General features: G+C 45.8%; 1 protein-coding gene and 1 non-coding gene across 2 annotated transcripts in view; both read right to left on the bottom strand.

The window, feature by feature from the left end:
• Positions 1-342: 342 nt before the first annotated feature.
• Positions 343-18385, bottom strand: part of ARHGAP31 (Rho GTPase activating protein 31) — a 113724-nt gene continuing 95681 nt past the window's right edge. Inside the window, exons 9-12 of the mRNA XM_060639914.3 lie at positions 17336-17398; positions 14713-15288; positions 11363-11643; positions 343-7457 (exon numbers count right to left, since the gene is read on the bottom strand). Of these exons, the coding sequence (XP_060495897.3) occupies positions 5028-7457; positions 11363-11643; positions 14713-15288; positions 17336-17398 (3350 nt within the window). The 3' untranslated portion in view covers positions 343-5027. The remainder of the gene's footprint in view (positions 7458-11362; positions 11644-14712; positions 15289-17335; positions 17399-18385) is intronic.
• LOC132684452 (U6 spliceosomal RNA) lies at positions 9179-9284 on the bottom strand. The gene has a single exon (XR_009612671.1). It is a non-coding gene; the product is annotated as a U6 spliceosomal RNA (small nuclear RNA).

The following is an 18385-nucleotide window of genomic DNA, read 5'->3' as shown; positions in this document are numbered from 1 at the left end:
TTTTTTCTAAGGGCCTGTGATTTAGACCCATTGAGTGCCTTTCTCCCCCTTTTTTGTGATAATATATGCCAGGATTTTGCTTCTTTCCCTCAGAGCACCATTAACATAATCATTCAAATGAAAGAGCAGTCCCCTCCAATTGACTGATTCAAGTAATAGAAAAATTGAGTTCACATCCGTGCAGATGGATTCACATAACTTGGTAAGCTGTGGACTTTTGAGAAGCAATAGCTTTTTTTCTTCTTAATTTTCATGACAATATCCATTGACTTATAATGGGTATCTTTGGTAACATGTATGATTACAACAGTAAGAGAGAGAAGTTGCAAATATTTGACAATATTAAGAGGTAAAATAACAAAAACAAGAAAAATTTACTCAAGCAAATCATCAGGACTCCAGCTGTGAAACCAAACCTTGAAGAAAGAAAACCAACATCGAACCAGAACAATGAGCCTGATGCATATAATCTACTTTTCCTATTACTGATTTTGATGAGCCCAGGTCTTTCTCTAGTTCACAGTGCCATCATAAGCATTATCCTTTATATCATTTATTAGAATACATTTTTAAAGCATAACATCTGTTTTAATTACACTTAAATGTCTCTATGGATAGGTTTAATATTTATACTTTTTTAATCAATAGAAAAAATTTGACTATATCTTTGGAAACACTTGTCGAGCTCAACAAACAGCTGAATCCATGTAGATTTCTAACAGATGCCTTTGAAAAAGTGCTTTATCTTGCAGAATTATAAGCCAAGAATTACTATGGCATTGTTATTGCAAAGCATTGTGATCCACCCAGTAAAACACACAGCTACCTACTTCGTGGGTTTCTTATATTTAGCTACATCCTCCTTCAACCTTACAGAGAAGTGATTTTGCATTGCTCATGAACCTCAAGGCTGCTAAATGATCTGCTGTGTGCCAGTTCGTCTGTGGTGGCCCCCAGTTTTATACTATCTAGACTGACACTGATCTCAGGCGATCACCCTTTTTCTATCTCCTATGTCTCTCCATGCTTGGAAGGTGATGACAAAGGAGGACACGTTCTTTGTCATTCCACATTTTGAGCTGACCTTCCTGTTGGAAGCGCCTAAAATCATACTCCTGACAACACTTAACCCCAAGATTAATTTTGTCATTAGATAGGACAAGCCGGTGGTAGAATGTGGTCCTGTCCCGAACCTCTCCCACTCCAATTCCAGACAAATGAATCTTATGCTCCCCACTGCCCCTGCAAGACCTGTGTAGATAAATAAACCACCCAATTTTAGTCAAATGTGATTATCATGCGCTGAACATTAGGCATGAAAGGAGCAGCTTATCTTGGACCTATGACTTCATCATCAACAGGAGTTAATACATTTTGTGGTGATGGAAGTCTCTAAAGCCCCCTCTCAGGAGCATGGCATGCTATTTATTACCTGGCTCATTAGCAGAGATCCAGCAGGACTTCACAACCAAACCAATTAAGACTACACACAACTTCAGAACTATTTGTTCTTGATTACCGCTCTCTCATTTTTTAAACAAAGCAAAATTCTCAACGCCTGTCTCCCTAGTACCTTCTGCTGGATTTGCAATTGTGTTTAATTTGATTAAAGTCAGTAGGTAACTCGAACACTATTAACAATCCTATTAAAAGATGCTAGTTGCTACATGTTTCCCTTTCAGCTGTCATTTGATAACTTAACGGTTCTAAATCTTGTGCCTATTTGTTTATGGACTATTTCATTTGCTACCATGCCTCTCCCCTTTTTCAGTAGACTCTTTAAGGATTTAAGTTCTAAGGCACCCAGTGCAATATTACTAAGCTCTTGATAAATACTGTTGAGGATGATGATGTTTATTACGTTTTTAAACTCCCCAGAATCCCTCATTTTGAGTCGGTCAATATTTTGAATTTTATGGCTTAGATTAAGCTGTCTTAATGGAGTTCTTGGTCAGGTCTCTTCACGTTCCATCTAAAGCAAAGAATAAAAACCAAATTTCCCTCTATCTGGTCCGTTTTGGCAAAAAAGAAAAGAAAAAAATAGCTGGCCTGAGAGGGCCATTTTGCCAATAAATACAGATTATCCTCTCAAGCAACTGCTAACACTGAGAGAAAATATTAGGAGATGCATGCATTTCATTTCAACATTTAAATCCAGCCACCCCCATTTTGAGGACTGGTAATTGATTTGAAGGAGCACTTTGCCAATTTGATTTTTCAGCCCTTTGCAGAGCACCCTGTAGATCCTCCTGAAAACACAAGCCCTTGTTCTGTCCCTCCCCTGGGTGGAAGTGGGCAATTTGATTTCCAGCCGGCCATTCTCAAGGGGGTCATTTTTCAGTCCCAAATGAATGACCAAATAGGTCATCTCAAGGCATTTGGGGGAACAATTTCAGGGGGGGAAATCTGAGTTCTCTGCCATGAAATGGAATTTCCTCAGCGCCAGGCTAGCCCTAGTCCCCAGGAAGTTTATGGATGCGTTTGTGACAGCTGACAGGCTGGGCTATAGTGAAGAAGAAGTCCACATTTCCGCAGTGGGACACTGATTGAGGTGAGTCAGCTTCCACAGCCTTCTGGATTGACTGGCTAGGGAAGCTGAGAATACAGAATATCTCCAGACAGTTGTCATTGTGTCTCATGGTGGCATCCACATATCCAAACTCCTGAAGATGATGCTACAGACAAAAGGTGTCAGAGTCTGTCATGGCATGCCATGTCAAGGAGCATGGCAGCCATTTAAGAAATGTGCCTAGGTGCCCCGAGCAGAACCCACTCATTAATATGTACTTAGTGGCTTCTGAGTCTATTCCCAAATAAAAATATATCCTCTAAGTGTTACAAACAAAAATTCAAAATAATCGTAAAAGTTTAAATATTTCATTACTTGGCTCAGAGTTCTGATGGTGAGGCAAAGTCCAGTTCCCTTCCTCTCTCACATTGTAACTGGAACATGGTCTTTATCAAAGCATAGACACCATAGTGCACTGCGATTGGGATAAAGCCTATCTGCCCACATTTTCTGATAAGGCAGGAATGTACTTTTCAACTCTCCTGAACATGGCCTTTCTCATCTGTCACCACTATATTTCTTCACCTTGCTTGCCAAGGAGGAAAAATGCTATACCCTAGGACTTTGTTTTTTTAATGGGTTGACATCTCCTCAGCTGTTGGTCCAGTGTCTTGCTCACCTAATGAGAATGCAAGACCCCGAAACGCCTATTAACTGCTCCCCTCCTCACTCACCTCAGCGCCCTCTGAAAGTAGAACTCATCAGCTAGCCTGCCAGTTACCCCACCACAAACACTGGCTTAAAAGGTACAGGACAAGATTTTAAAACTGTAAGGTTTATCAGGGAAGAAGGGAGAGGGGAATATGTATCTGTTGCAGGGCATCAGCTTCCAATTTCTCACTGGAGGAGGTAACTTTAATTCAGCCCCTACCTACCCCAGCAGCAGCGTGGGTTGTGAGGCCTGCCCAGAGGTACTGGCTAGCTCCTAGGGAAAGTTCTGCAATGACTGAGCTTGTGGACAGAGTTCAGCCAGACTTGACCCTGAGAAGACATGGATAGGGCTAGAAACAGGTCTATTTTAATTCGTTTCTCAAATAAGATCATTGTCTTAGGTTTGAAACTGCTGATACTCTAATGGCTTTTGCCTTGAGAAGGGCTCCTGTGAAGCCCTTTTTTGGGGGAAGCACCAAAAATCTGCCAGCAGGTTATATTAGTTCTCCTTCCTCTCACCAATCGAAAAGGAAAGAACCATTGGAAGTTCTAAAAAACTGAAATAAGATCAGATTGGTTTATTGCTTCTGCCTGCATATAGACAGAAGAAGGGCAAGTTGGAGTGCTGGGGTGGGTGATGGATGAGGGTGATTATGGAAAGGAGAAAGATACTCAAATATGCTCTGAGTAATGGAAGGAGAGGGAGAGGGGGAGGCACCCACTGGCTAAAATGAAATGCATATTCAGAAGGGCAGCTCTCACCAAGTGGTAGTGATGGTCACCCTGCCAGGGTTCCCCACTTATCCTCTCCTGTACTCCCAGCCTAGTGTGGGGGAGAGGGAAGCTGAGCTAGAGGTGTTATCTCTAATGCCCAACCAATTTAAACACATTAAGTTTAGAGTATAGTTCTGCCCATGCATGAGGTTTTTCTCTATGATGATATCCTGTTCTTGGACTCTGATTCGGAAAGAAAACAGATCACTTCACTTCACTATTGCATACTCAAATGAAGATTCAGCACATTTCATTGAGGTAACCCTCAGCTCAGCTCAGCCCCCACCTTGCCCAGCTACTGGATTTGTAAATCAGAGGTCAGGATAATGGTAGAGTCCCAAGTTAGCAAAAGCCACAGCCAGTAAGTTTTCTTAGATTTTTCCAGTCTCAGAATTTGCTCTTGTGTATAGATTCTGATTTTCAACGCTGATACATGGAGCCATCTTGGACAGGTCTGCAGAGATTCCAGGGAAATTCACCCAGTTGGATCTTTAAGTGTTAGTTTGCACTTCCAAATCTGCTTCCATTCTGGAGTGTACACTTTTACAAAGCTTATCAGAAAACTGGTCTAAAAGAACACATGCTTTAAAGAGCATTAAAGAGCATGATGTAAAAAGGAGGCCTTCAAACCTCAACAGCAACATTTTCCAACACAGGCAAAGGATTTCTCTTTCTTTCAAAAGACGTTATTTTAGCCAACTGTCAACGGTAACAGATAATGACAATGTGGGAGAAATGCAACTCACAAACAAACCGAAATCTCATTGGAGGCAAGAATTTCACCCTGTTCTGTTACCTGATCTTTTCCCACCTGCCGTTATGGATTTATCTGAATTTCATCTCTTGGTCCTTCCCTTGACCTCTTTTCTGGCAAACGAACTAATTAATAAATGGTCAAAAGCCTGAAGAAAGAGAAGAGGCCAAAATAAGCCCAAATTTGGATAACCTACGCCTGGAATAATGGCAAGTTGGCCCTGTAATAACTTCCAGATGATGAATCATGACATTTTTTTCAGACACCAGTGAACTGATGTCATTCTATTTGCCTCCCATTTCTTCCATCCAGAATCACTGATCTCCGCTGGGGCTGGTAAAAACAGCTGGTTGAGGTCTCTAGTCTTTGGCCATTCTTAGGGATGGTCATTTTATTCCTAAGTGTAACCCCTTCTGGTGTGACCCACGTGTTTTCTGCCAAATCCCCACAAAGAAGGCCAGGGGAAACTGTCTGGGTGGGACTTCTGATGGGGGACAGAAGAACCTTGGAATCTGTCACTGCGGATGAAGGGGGAGGGTGGTCCATAATGGGGAAAGGGGGACTGAATAAGATTAGGCTCTGAGGTCTTCCCGGTCTTGACCTGTGGAAAGGCTTAGAACCCCCTGATGGTCGCTCTATTTTTGAAGAAAGAAGGTTGTCTCCAGATGGCTCTGTCTCTGATGTGCGTTTTCTGCATTGCACTGTTGCATCCTGGGTGGAGAGCAGGTTAGCCAAGACTGGTTCTGGAGGAAGGGTGGGTCCCTCACACAAGTGGGATGTAGTGGTATCCATTGGCAAGGACGCAGTGGTTTCTGTATCTTGCTTTGATTTCTCTTCTTTTGGGCTTTCTGAGGAAGAGACAGAATCATCTTTGGCAGATTTCTGATTGGTCTCACCAGTTGAGCTGGGTTCCTCTTGGCCCCTTTCCAGAGGCTGAGCCCCACTGTCGCCTGAGCTCTGAGAGGGCAGGGGCTGTGGGATCTGTGTATACTGAATCTTGGGTGGGATGACTGGGACTGCCCTGGCCTGGCACATTTTGACCATGAAGGAGGTTCTCACAGCTGACACACTCACAGGAGCCGAGTTACGGCGGCCTGTCAGGGCCTGAGCAACAATGTCCAAGTCCTGAGGGTCCTGGGAGTAAATGCTCCATGGGTCTACTTTACAGTGAGATGATGACATCCATGTGACTTTCCTGTCTCCTGGATCAGAGAGCTGCATTCCAGGTGAACCAAATGAGGCCACGTTCTCAAACCGGAAGAGGTCAGTGATGGGAATGGCAGAGTCCAAATTGAGGGAAGAAGGCCTGTGTTTCCCTTTGGGGGGCCCACAGTCAGTGCCTCTCAGCTGTAACTTTGGGGGATGCTCTCCAGGCAAGGTACTGTCCTGCACACTAGGTGAACTCTCCTTGCTATTGTCTGGCCCAGGAACACTACCTTGCTCAATCTGAGGGTTGTTGTGCCCTTGGTGTGCCCCCAGTTCCTTTCCCTCTGCCAGGCTGACAGGGCTGATTTCTGCTGGTTCAGGCTGCAAACCACTTGGTCCCTTCTGGCTGGGAACAGCCTCTGTCCCTTTTGGGCCAGAGAACTCTCTGAAGGACCTTAGGGTTTTCTCATCCCGTTCAGTAATCTCTCTCCTGGATGCCAGGGATTGCAGAGGGTCGGAATTCCTCTCTGCCTCAAGGTTAGCACAGCTGCTGGAGGAGGGAGTCTCAAGAGTCCACTGGCTCTTGACAGAGGTGGTTTTGCTATCCAGAGAATGGCTCTGGCGAAGGCTGGGCCTGTGGGGAAGCCTCTTCTCCAACCGGTGGCCCTGGGCGCCCTGCACCTGGGCCTCTTGCACATCTTTCAGGGTGGGAGAGTGAAGGGGACTCGTTACCCACTGGGGCTCCTCCCAGGGTTCCACCATCTCCAGGCCATGCTGGGCAATGTCTGTCACAGTTTCGTCTTCATCACAGTCTGAGGGCTCCTGTACTGAATGGGCTACATCCCCCTCTCCTTGTGGGGAGATCTCAACCTCTCTTGTTGGGCTTTGAAGACCAGAGCCTTTTCCCTCAGGGGCAGCATTCTCTGAATTTTGATGTTCGCTTTCCCCTAGAGAGACCTCCTCCCCCTGACAAAGTCTGGGGGTCCCAGGGCTGCCTTTGGACTTCAGCTGGTCTATATATGGATTTGTCTGCAAATTCCTAGACGAGTCTTCTCTCTCAGGGCTGCCCTTTGATAGCTGATCTCGAGGCGCCTCTTCCAGAGGAGTTGGAGGGGGCGCGGCAGGCGGGAGCAGAGGAGACAGATTCCCTGGGCCTCCCTGGTCCACCCTTGCTTGTGAAGAAGCCGCCTCAAACGGTGCGATTTCCAGAGGAGCCAGGCTGGTGGGATCTGGGCGCTGGCCCTTCTCTGGCTCAGATCGGTGGAGGCTGTTCATAGTCTCTGGCTTTTCTCTATTGGCTGCCGTGGAAGTCCCCTGTGTGCTCTGATTGGTTGGATCCCTAGTCCACTCCTCCACAGGGGTGGAGACGGCAGTTGGGCCACAGGACAAGCTTTCAGGAGGCTCTGGGGAAGCGAGAGGCCCTGGACTGGGCTCCAGGATTGGCTGAACTGGGCAGATCTTTGGAGCAGGTGGTGGCAGTGAGAGCTCCTCCTCAGATTCAATGATTTTCAGCTCCTGTTGAATCTCGGGCCAGATCAGGGTGTTGGCCACATCATCTTCATCCTGAAAAACACCAAGAAACGGATTATTTTAGAGCCAAGGACTCTCGGCACTGACAACTGCAACTGTTGCTCAGGGAGAGTAAAGGGATTGGCGAGGTGCCAGGCTGCACTATCCCAGCAAGTAAAGGACACTGCATTAATAACCATGGATGTTTACTCAGTGCTTATGATGTGCGGTAACACATTTTAACTGCATTTTCTTGTTTAATTGTCCCAACAACTCTAAGAGGTAAACACTACTATAACCACTCCCATTGTAGAGGTGAGGAGACCTATGTTCAAACAGATTAAACAATTTACCGAAATCACAGAGCAGCAGACTGGGACTAAAATCCAGCTGTGTCTACACCAGAACAGAAACACTTAATCCCTGTGCACTGTTGACTTATAAAACAAACCAACCCCTGGTCTCATTTAACCTCAGGTTTACCAGATGGCACACAAGAAACAGATTCTCCCAGCGGAATGTAAACGTTAAGTCTTGCCCTGACATCTGCTTTCCAAATAAATAAATACAGCTTTTATTTTATTACCAAAGAAATATGTATTTCACATGGAAAAAAATTTTTTAACACATATTAAAATAAAGGAGAATACAAAAACAGCAGAATCTTATATTCCTACTACCCACAGATAACCACTGTTGATCTGAAGGGTGCCTTCTCCTCCATCTTGTTTGCTGCCCTTGTCTCCCCTCAAGTCTAGTTTCTCTTTGTCTGACTCCTCCCTTGCCCTACACAAAGCCCCAAACTGTAGACAGGAAAGGGATGAAGGGAGGCCTGGTCGGGGCCTGGGAAACAAATTTCAGTGGCCTTCAGTTCTTCTCTCAAGGTCTAATTCTGTCCCAGGGAGAAGCAGTTCTAGAAGGCATATCCATCCTGTGGGGGTTCAGGCCTTTATGAGAAACCTGACCTCATGCCAACCTGACATCACTTCTCATCCGGCTCTGATCATGTGTTTCATGTTACAATTAATTTGATGCTTATCTTATCTTTCCCAATGAATGGACTATGAGCTCTTGGAGGTCAAGAATTGTGTCCATTCGTCTTTGATTCTTCAAGGCCAGAGCCTGGTATACTGTGAGTAGTTGCTCAATAAGAGGTTTTCTTTTGAGTTATTTCTATTTGAGTTATTTCCTTCAGAGAATTCTCCAGAAATAGGATTACTTGGTCAAAAGGCAGGGATATTTTTAGGATCTGATTCTACTGTATTGCATTCATTTGTATCTATTTCTATTTCACCTTCAGGGCAGGGGCAGCCTTTTACTCATCTCTTTACTCTCCTCAGCACCTCCATTTATTGATCTCTTACTAAGAAATCAATAAATTTAGATAAATAAATGAGCATGTAAACTCCCCTCCACCCCTCTCTACCATCTCAGTAAGTGGACCATGGTGCATCTTTCTGCTCAGATCAGAAATCTATGAGGTGTCTTGACTCTTCCTTCTTCCTCACTCTTACCCAATCCCTCACCAAGTCCTGTTCATTCTAGCTTCTTTCTTTGTGTGATAATTAAAATTATTAAAATTGTGTGATAGTTAAAATTATTAAAATAAAAATATTATTTTAGATATTGCTATTTTATTTTATTTTACTTTATTTTATTCTAATTTATTTTAAGTAGGCTCCATGCCCAATGCGGAGCATGAACTCATGACACTGAGTTTAAGAGTCGCAGGCCTTACCGACTGAGCCAGCCAGGAACCCACCCCCCCCCCCCCCAAATATGAAAGCTTCATGAACTTGCATATCATCCTTCACAGAGACCATGCTAATTGTCTCTGTATCACTCCAATTTTAGTATGTGTGTTGCTGAAGTGAGTGCCACTCTAGCTTCTAAATAACTCTTGAAGCCTTCCATTTCTATCTCCATTGCCCCCACCCTTGTCTAAGCCCCCATCTTTTCTCACCTGGCTTGTCACATACTAGCCTTCTAACTGGCATCCCTGCCTCCTCTCCGGCCTCGTCCGAGCCATTCTCCTCACAAAATAGAGGGACCTTTAAAGTATAAAATTCTGCACAGATCAGATTTCCCACTGCTCCTTAATCTCCAAATCCCTTCCAAGCAGCCCTGTCTGACTGGCCCCTGCTTCCCTCTGGGCCTCTTTCTCTGGCCCAAATTCCTGTTCTCTGGTCTTGTTCCTGTTTCTTGAATGTTTCATGCTCTTTCCCACCTGAGATTCATGGCACATCTTACTCTTTCTGCCTAGAAATCTCTCCCTTCCTATTCTGTCCCCTGCCCCTTTAGTCTAGCTAAGTTCTCAGTCTAAATGTCTATTTTTCAGAGAAGTCTTCCCTGACCATTGTGACTCCCCTCCTCCCTCTGACTAGGTTAGGTGCTCCTGTTATACACTCTCACAGCATGCTGTACTTCCACATCATCCTAGAAAGCATGCGTTTAATGACCTTTCACCTACTAAGCTGTCAGCTTGAAGAAGGCAGGGACTGCGACTGTCTTGCACACTGCAGTCATCTCCATGCTCAGAGGAGTGCCTGGCCCAAAGTAGGTGTTTACATACACTTTATTTATTTATTGGTTTGTTTAAAATTTGTTTTCACGTTTATTTATTTTTGAGAGAGAGAGACAGAGTGTGAGCGGAGGAGGGGCAGAGAGAGAGGGAGACACAGAATCCGAAGCAGGCTCCAGGCTCCACGCTGTCAACACAGAGCCAGACACGGGGCTCAGACTCACAACTGTGAGATCATGACCTGAGCAGAAGTCAGATGCTTAACCGACTGAGCCACCCAGGCACCCCTATTATTGTTTTTCTTTAATGTTTATTTTTGAGAGAGAGAGGGAGAGAGAGAGGGAGCGAACACACACAGCTAGTGGGGGAGGGGCAGAGAGAGAGGGAGACTGAGGATCCAAAAGGGTCTGCGCTGACAGTGGAGAGCGTGATGTGGGGCTCGAACTCACGAGCTAAGGTGGCCGATTAAGCCACCTTAATAGAGGCGCCCCTTAAATACATTTTTAAACTGAGGAATGGACTGATGCCTTTACCTGTTCCCCTGAATCCGGCCTGGTTCCCCTTCCAGAACTAATTTTATCTGCTTCTGAAAGCAGTGCTATTCCCAGAATTCAATCCCTGTAAGAATGTCCATATCCTTCTCCTTCTACAGTGGCAAACACATCCATCAGGAACCTTTTCTCAGCCCTCTTAAAGTCACTATAGCACTCCTGCACTGCCCTAACTCCCAGCACATCGTCCTTTTGTGCATGTCCTGGAAACCAAATCCCCGGAAACAAGTTAAAAGGCAAAGAACTTCCTTTCTCCTTTGACATACACCTCCAGGTCACAGAGCTGCCTCCTCAGTGTAGGACTCCTCCCTGGATGCCCCGGAAAACCTCCTCACACCTTCATTTTATAAAAGGACATCCCATAAAACCTTGGAGAAATTTCACCTCTAAAAAGTACATGAGGTGTAGTAAGCCCTGGCATCATGTTCTAACTTCTCCAGAAGCCATGGGGGAAAGGAGCGAATCCTGGAAATCTTTCAGAAGACTTTACAAACGTGCACAGGCAACCGTCCATCCAGGATGTCTGGAAGGAAAGCTGGATCCCATAATGGTCATCATATTTGGGACTGGTTTTGTGCTGCTTCTGGGATCGAATGTCATTATATTCCAAGGACGTGTCACTGGTTTACGGTGACCTCAGATCAGAAATATTTAGAGTTGAGCCTGTCCTAGGGAATCTGAGCTGGATGGTTCCTTCCCATCATCACAGGCCTTCTGAAAAGTCCACTGAAAAAGACTCCCAGACCTGATTAGAAGACTGTCTCCTGAAGTCCCTTTGGCAGACACTGGTTCTAAAAAAATAATAACAAACTGCTTTCAGCTAGTCCAAGAACCCTTGGGATAAAGAGGACTCTTACTGGCCGGATCAGGCAGTGAGTCCACCTTACCATCTCGTGGAGAAACACGGCTTCGGCTCTGGCCCGGGGGCTCTCTTGCAGAGTGCTGGGCTTCCCCTGGTCAGCCTCACGACCCTCCTCCACCACCTTCTCTGGATCTAGCCTCTTCTCTAATTCACTTGGATGCTGAGAACCCAGGGAGATTTCTGGAGCCTTCTTTTCCTCCAGTTGGGAGCCTGGCTCCAGGGAGAGGCCTTTGCTGCACTCTTCTGTCCTCACTGCTTCCGGTCCTGGCTTGGCATCCTCGAGAGCCGCCTTCTTAGGTACAGAAGCTGCAATGAGGATGAGAGTTACCTGTTGAAGACTTCATTTGAAAAGAGGCTGTTCCCAGCACAGTCACCATCCTGGGCTAGTCCCCCTTCCCAAGTATGGAGAAAATTCTCCCAGCCTGCTGCCCCTCACATTCTTTACCCTTTCCTTCTAGCCACGTCCTGCCTTCAGTTCCCAGAGTCACAGACTGTCAGAGATGGGAGGGGCCTTGAAGATCATCTAGTCCAGAGGCTCGAGACTAGGAACCATTTGCTCTTCCCCTCCCCAGGAGACATTTGGCAGTGTCTGTGGACAGTTCTGGTTGCCACAAGTAGGTGGGGAGGAGGTGGCTACTGGCATCTCGTGAGTAGAAACCAAGGATACTAAGTATCCTACAAAGCATGAAACAGCCCCACCCCCAACAAAGAATTGCCCAGCCCACAATGTCAATAATGCCAAGGTTGAGAAACCCTGTTCTAATCTAAGCTTTCACTTCACAGATAAATAAATTCAGATCCTGACAAGCCAAGCAGTTGCCCGGGGCATAGAAATCTATTATTTACACAAAGCTACAAAGATGTATTATGATTATGATTGACAGCTTCCTGTGTGACCCTTCCCAGGGGTTTTCTGCACATCAATCTGGATATATCTAAAATGAAATGATTAAGCCCTGGTCTTAAACGGACCAGAGGGAGTGGAGAGGGAGGCAGACCCCAAGTTTGACCTCTGCTACTTGCATGAAGAAGGTCCTATCTCATTGTATAAGGCTGTTTTCACAGTGCAGGATGAAGACTAAATACCCAGGACAGTAACCAATCACACAAAAGCCTTTGGAAACACTTTCTCTTCAAAGGCTTCACTTCCTCTTCTAACCCTCACCCTGCTCCATCCACACCAACCCACCACCCGGAGCATTCCCCAAACAGGGCATCACTTGATGCACCTGAGCTTCCGCTCATCTCGTGCCCCATGTCCTGAAGGGAATGGGAGGAGAAAAGGACGAATTTACTGAAGATCTTCTGTGAGCCAGACTGTGAATAAGCATTTTATGAACATTCTCCCATTGAGACTTCACCCCAGCCCTTGAGATACCAATCACCCCTGGCTCAGAGATATCAACCATTGTCCACTGTCACACTGCCAAAAAGTGCTGAAGCTAGGATGCGAACTCGCCCAGTTGAAATCCAAAACCTACACACTTCCCACAATATTCAGCTGCTTCTCAGCCCAGAATATCCTCCCCATCTTTTCTGGGTGGAGAAAGCCTAACCATTTAGGTTAGGTTAGAAGGCCCAGCCCAAATGTCACCTCTTCTGGGAAGCCTTCCTGGAATTCTCCTGAGTGGACTGCCTCTTCCTGATGCCCTTGAAATCCTTTCTGAACACATCTTTCATTACGTTTCAGGGACTTAAGCCCTCCCTCATTCAAAAAGCCCAAGGAGGGTCTCCTGCTACTTCTACAAGCTGACCTGTGCGGCATTTCGGTACAGTTTAATTTCTCTCCCTGGTTCATGAGCCTGCTGGGTCAAGGGAACGTGTTTTAACAATCTTTGTAACTCCACAGCCCATTATAAACATGTGAAGGAGCATGGTGGAGTGTTTTAAAACCTGGATTAAAATCCTGGTTTTTCCGTTTCCGTGCTATGGCTCATTTGGCAAGTTAACTGATTCCTCTCTAAGCAAATGGGGATAATAGTAACTACCTCTGCCTCACAGAGTTGTTGTGAGGAGAATGAAGATAATGCATGTAGAACACTTAGGACAGTGCCTGATACCATAACAGTTGTTCAAAAAAGGTTAGCTAATATTAATAATGAAAATATTCTTTTTAAAGATGTTTATTTATTTATTTTGAGAGAGAGAGAGAGAGAGAGAGAGAGAGCAAGTGGGGAAGGGTCAGAGAGAGGGGGAGAAAGAGAATCCCAAGCAGGTTCTATGCTGCCAACTCAGAGCCTGATGTGGGGCTCAATCCCATGACCCTGGGATCATAACCTGAGCTGAAATCAAGAGTTGGACAATCAACCTACTGAGCTATCTAGGCACCTCAATAATAAAAACATTCTTGGGGCGCCTGGGTGGCGCAGTCGGTTAAGCGTCCGACTTCAGCCAGGTCACGATCTCGCGGTCCGTGAGTTCGAGCCCCGCGTCAGGCTCTGGGCTGATGGCTCGGAGCCTGGAGCCTGTTTCCGATTCTGTGTCTCCCTCTCTCTCTGCCCCTCCCCCGTTCATGCTCTGTCTCTCTCTGTCCCAAAAATAAATAAAAAACGTTGAAAAAAAAATTAAAAAAAAAAAATAATAAAAACATTCTTAATCCACAAGGAGCATTGGTTGGTTTGTCTGTCAGTCATCCTCTCCTTTGAGGTTCTCCCTACTTCCATTTTATGTGGCTCACAGTTGGCTGTTCATCATAGAACCCCCTCCTAACTCCAAATATGGTTCAGAGACTCACCCTTAGCCAATTATAGGACCCTAATTGCTTGGCAACCATAACTGGTCCACGGTTGAGCATGTGACCCAAGCAGGACCAATCAGAGTCTTCCCCACATTTGACATACGGAAATTGGGAGCAAGATGTTCTTTCTCATCGCTAGGGTTGCTAGCCATGTTCTCTGCAGATATGAGGTAGAAATGAGGGATGGGTGGATGGAGAGAGGTTGAGTCTAGAAGAATTGAATCCCTAATTCTAGCTTTTGAGCTAGAATTCCATTCTTTGAGCTTCTCCCCCTACCTTCTCACTATGTGAGTGAATAAAATAATAGGCATTATTTACTGAGTATTTACTATGTATTAGACACTGTTCTGAGAGCCTTACATGTATTAAGTAACTTAATATTCACAGCAAATGTATGAAGAAGATATGATTATGAACATCATTCCCATTTTACAGATCAAGAAGTTGAGGCATACAGCTGAGCTGCTAAAGACCATACAGTGAAATGGCTGAGACTGGACTTGCACTTGGGCAATCTGGCTCCACAGCCCATGGTCTTAACCACTTCACCATATTGTCTCGCAAACTCTGTTCAAGCAAGTTTAAGGCTAGCTTTTTACCTCTTGCAATGAAAAGAAACCCTTTCTCCCTTGCTTTACCTGTAGAAGTCTCAGCGCCCAGTGGCTTGTCGTCTTCAGGCCAACCTCCACTCTCTGAGCCCTGGAAAGAAAACTCTTCCAGGCTGGAAAGTGACTGGAGCTCTTTTGGGGGTGTTCTGCACGGGGTGCTGTTAGTGCTGATGACAGCCGACACACGGAGCGGCACGGACACGGCGAAGGGCTCAGAGATGTTCAGGGCCTTGCGCTGGTGACGGGGTGAGGGCTCCATCTGGAAGAGACTGCTGGTGAAGACAGATTTGCTGGGGCTGTCGTTTGATGTGTAGAACATACCCAGCATCTTCGGGGCTGTTTGCTCGCTCTCGGGATCCTCGATGGGCCGGAACACCTTCAGCTGCTCAGGTGGGGGCCGGGCCTGAGCACTCTCGAGTTGGCTTCGATCACTGCTCACGTCAAAGCCCCCCTCTGCCCCTGCCGGCATCCCCTCCTGGCCCCACTCGCCCTCCTGCTTGCTGAGGTCACAGGAGCTGCCAGGGCTGGTTGAATGCAATTTTGCCGCTGGAATGAAAAATCCACCAGTGGTGACTGTTCGATTAAAATTTCCTTTGGTTTCTTTCCCTGGTGAAAAAGCAAACAGACACATGGTCAGCAGCCGGGGCAGGCATACGACTACACAGCCTTCCAGTAAGGGAAGGTATACAACACCTGAATATTGGAAAGGCATCGTGTTCTAGTAAGGGCCTAGCCCTCCTAATAAAGACAGGTGAATACATTTGGTTGACAAGAGAGTAAGCTTCCTCTCATGTGCACAGAATGTTGGCACGATGCCCTGACAGGACCATTTGATGTCATCAGATGCATCTGTTTTAAACTCTGCAGGTAGAGTGGTTTCCCCAAGACGGCCACTGTTAAGGTTGCTAAACAGAACAGTCATCCACCAAGCAGTAAATGTAGATCTTGAAAAAGAAAAAAGACAGATGGGAGATGGCAGAATGGTGTTTTCTCAAAAGGAAGGAGAAGACAAAAAGGGCAAACTAACAGAATTTTGTTTTATTTTAAAACTCGAAAACGTATTGTTTCAAGCCTCCTCTGGCAGATGGAGCCAAACAGGGGTTTGATTTCCCAGCAAGGAGACAAATGCTGTTCTCAGCTAGACCTTTCTCCCTTTTCCCAGGCTTCCTCCTGCTGATTCAGGGGATGAGAAACTAGAAATGTAAATTAATGAAAAGTTAGAAAGCCCAGTTGTGAGGAGCAAGTTCCCAACCGACTTAAAAGTGAAAGTAAAGAAGAGAAAAATCTGTATGGGAAACAAACCACAAGATAACAAGTGAGTTGTCTGGGATCGGGAAAATGATTCCCAGCAGGCTAAGGGCTGTGCTGGACATCTTATGTAACGTGAGGTTTGAATGTTCTGTAGGGGAAGTGTAATGACCTCCTTTAACACATGAGGAAAGCGAGACTCAGAGGGGCAGATACCTGCCCAATGCTCATCCAAATGAGGACCTACATTTTGAAATATTAAATTCTGTGGTCCAGGGCAAGAACTGCCTCAAAAGTTTTCCAAACCAAAGCAAACGGATGACTAGAAAGGTGAGACAATGCTAAAAGGATCGCATCAGCTTAAAAAGAGTTCACTGTCAGGGTGCCTGGGTGGCTCAGTCGGTTAAGCATCTGACTTTGGCTCAGGTCATAATCTCCCAGTTTGTGGGTTCAAGCCCCACTCTGGGCTCTGTGCTGACAGCTCAGAGCCTGGAGACTGCTTCAGATTCTGTGACTCCCTCTCCCTCTCTCTCTGCTCCTCCCCTGCTTGTCCTCTATCTCTCTCAAAAATAAATAAACATAAAAAAAAAGTTCACGCTTTTACAAGTTTACAGTTATTTTCAAAAGGTTGTTCTAAGACTTTCTGCATTGTTTCAGGCTGCCTCATTTATCAAAGAACAAAATTTTTTGTATTAAAGGAATTGGAAAGTCATGGGATAAACGGGGGAAGCCCTGTGCCTCGCAACTTGTAGCAGGGGTTGTTGGCTGCTTAAGAAAAAAAAAAAAAAACAGGAGCGAGAGGTGCAGGGAGGTCAGCCCTTAAGACCAATGTGGTGAGATGCCACTTTGGTGGGGTGTCACCTTGCATGCAACCCTCCACACATCTACCAAAGGATGACCAGCTACGTGCCAGGCCGGTGCCCATCACTGTTTACTGATAAGTGAATGAATGAATCTACCAACTCAAAATCATGACCTGACAGCCTATGGGAGCACATAAATTCAAGACACATAAGTACATAGGAACTAAACCATGAGGTAAAAACCAGTGTTCTGCTCTTCTTTATGCCCAAGGGGGAAGACTCGTCTGTCTTGATTCTCAGGAGTTGCCCTTTTACCTGGTTGAGATTTGAGTGTAAAATGGCTGCCATCTCCAGCTATGGTTAGAGGAAGGCTGGAGGAACAGGATGGCCCTTTAGGCCAAGACCTGTAGTGTAATGGCAGGGATAAATGCAGCGGCTGTGTGAACCCCTTGGGTTCAGGGTTCAGGGCAGATTTGGGACTAGGGGATGTGCATGATTGCGATGAGATGAGCAGGCAGGTAGCTCATGAAGGCAAGTCTGGTGTGGGAGCTCCTGTCTCCCAGTAGTAATCCCCAGTTCCAAAGGTAGTTGTGAGATCTCACCTTCCACAGGCACTGAGCACAATGAGTCCATGCTTTTAGCTGGTCGGATAGTAGCCTTTTCCACTAAAGACAAAAGAAAAAATATCCCTGATGAATGCATATTGAGGGGAAACGTTCAGAACAATAGGTCAGGCTGTACATACACAAGAGAACTTTCTTCAGGAAAGTTTTTCCAAGTACTTATAATTCTCCCCTTTAGAAAACATTCCTCATTCCACCCTAGATGCTCCTACTTTCATGATTGGACTGAGCTTATAAAAACAGGGCATTCATAGATCAACATTTTATTAACATTTTACAAGCACAGGTAAATTACAATTTTGTCAAATAGCTGTTAGTAAATGAGGAGCCTTGAACCCAATTTTATTATACCAAGATTCATCCATGGCATAGAATCCATGGGGCTCCCGGCCACCCCTTCTATCTAGCAGGTGGGAGAGCAGGATTCTTGGCTGAAGCCACACCTGACAGCACCCAGGAATTGGGTACAGCAAGTGAGAGGGCCCAAGGGACTGAAGTCCCGTTTCTCCCCCATGCAGGTCTGCTCCTGCCCTCTGCAGACTGGTTGCTTCTCCAAATGATCTCACCCACCAACCTCACCCTGGAGCAGACCCAGACCAAACCAACCTTTTCTGAGCACTTACTATGTGCCTGGTGTCCTCTGTGCATCTTTGTAAGCCACCTAGGCAGATTTGGGGAAGAGTGTAGCTTAAAGAAGTAAACACTTATTCCAGGGACAGGATTAGGCACTTCAAAATGTCATCTCTTCTCAGGGAGCTGAATTGGTTGAAAGACAGCTCCTCCCAGCAGGCTTTGTAGGAGGGGAAAGAGGGCCTTCTGGGAGCTGAGTGGGAGCCCCAGGACTTGTGGCTGTAAGGTAACTCTGGGTTCAGACAGATCTGGCTTTGAATCCCAAGTCTGCCACTTTGGGCCATGTGAACTCAGATATGTGGCTGACCTTTTCTCTAAACTTCAGTTTCCTCACATGTAAAATGAGGAAAAATAGAGTTGTCATGAGAAATGCATGAGCCGTGCTTTTAAATAATCAGG

The sequence above is a fragment of the Panthera onca genome, chromosome C2, assembly GCF_046562875.1.
Source record: "Panthera onca isolate mPanOnc1 chromosome C2, mPanOnc1 haplotype 2, whole genome shotgun sequence".
NCBI lineage: Eukaryota > Metazoa > Chordata > Mammalia > Carnivora > Felidae > Panthera > Panthera onca.
The sequence above is the reverse complement of the archived record's forward strand: the minus strand, read 5'-3'. Positions and strand labels throughout refer to the sequence as shown.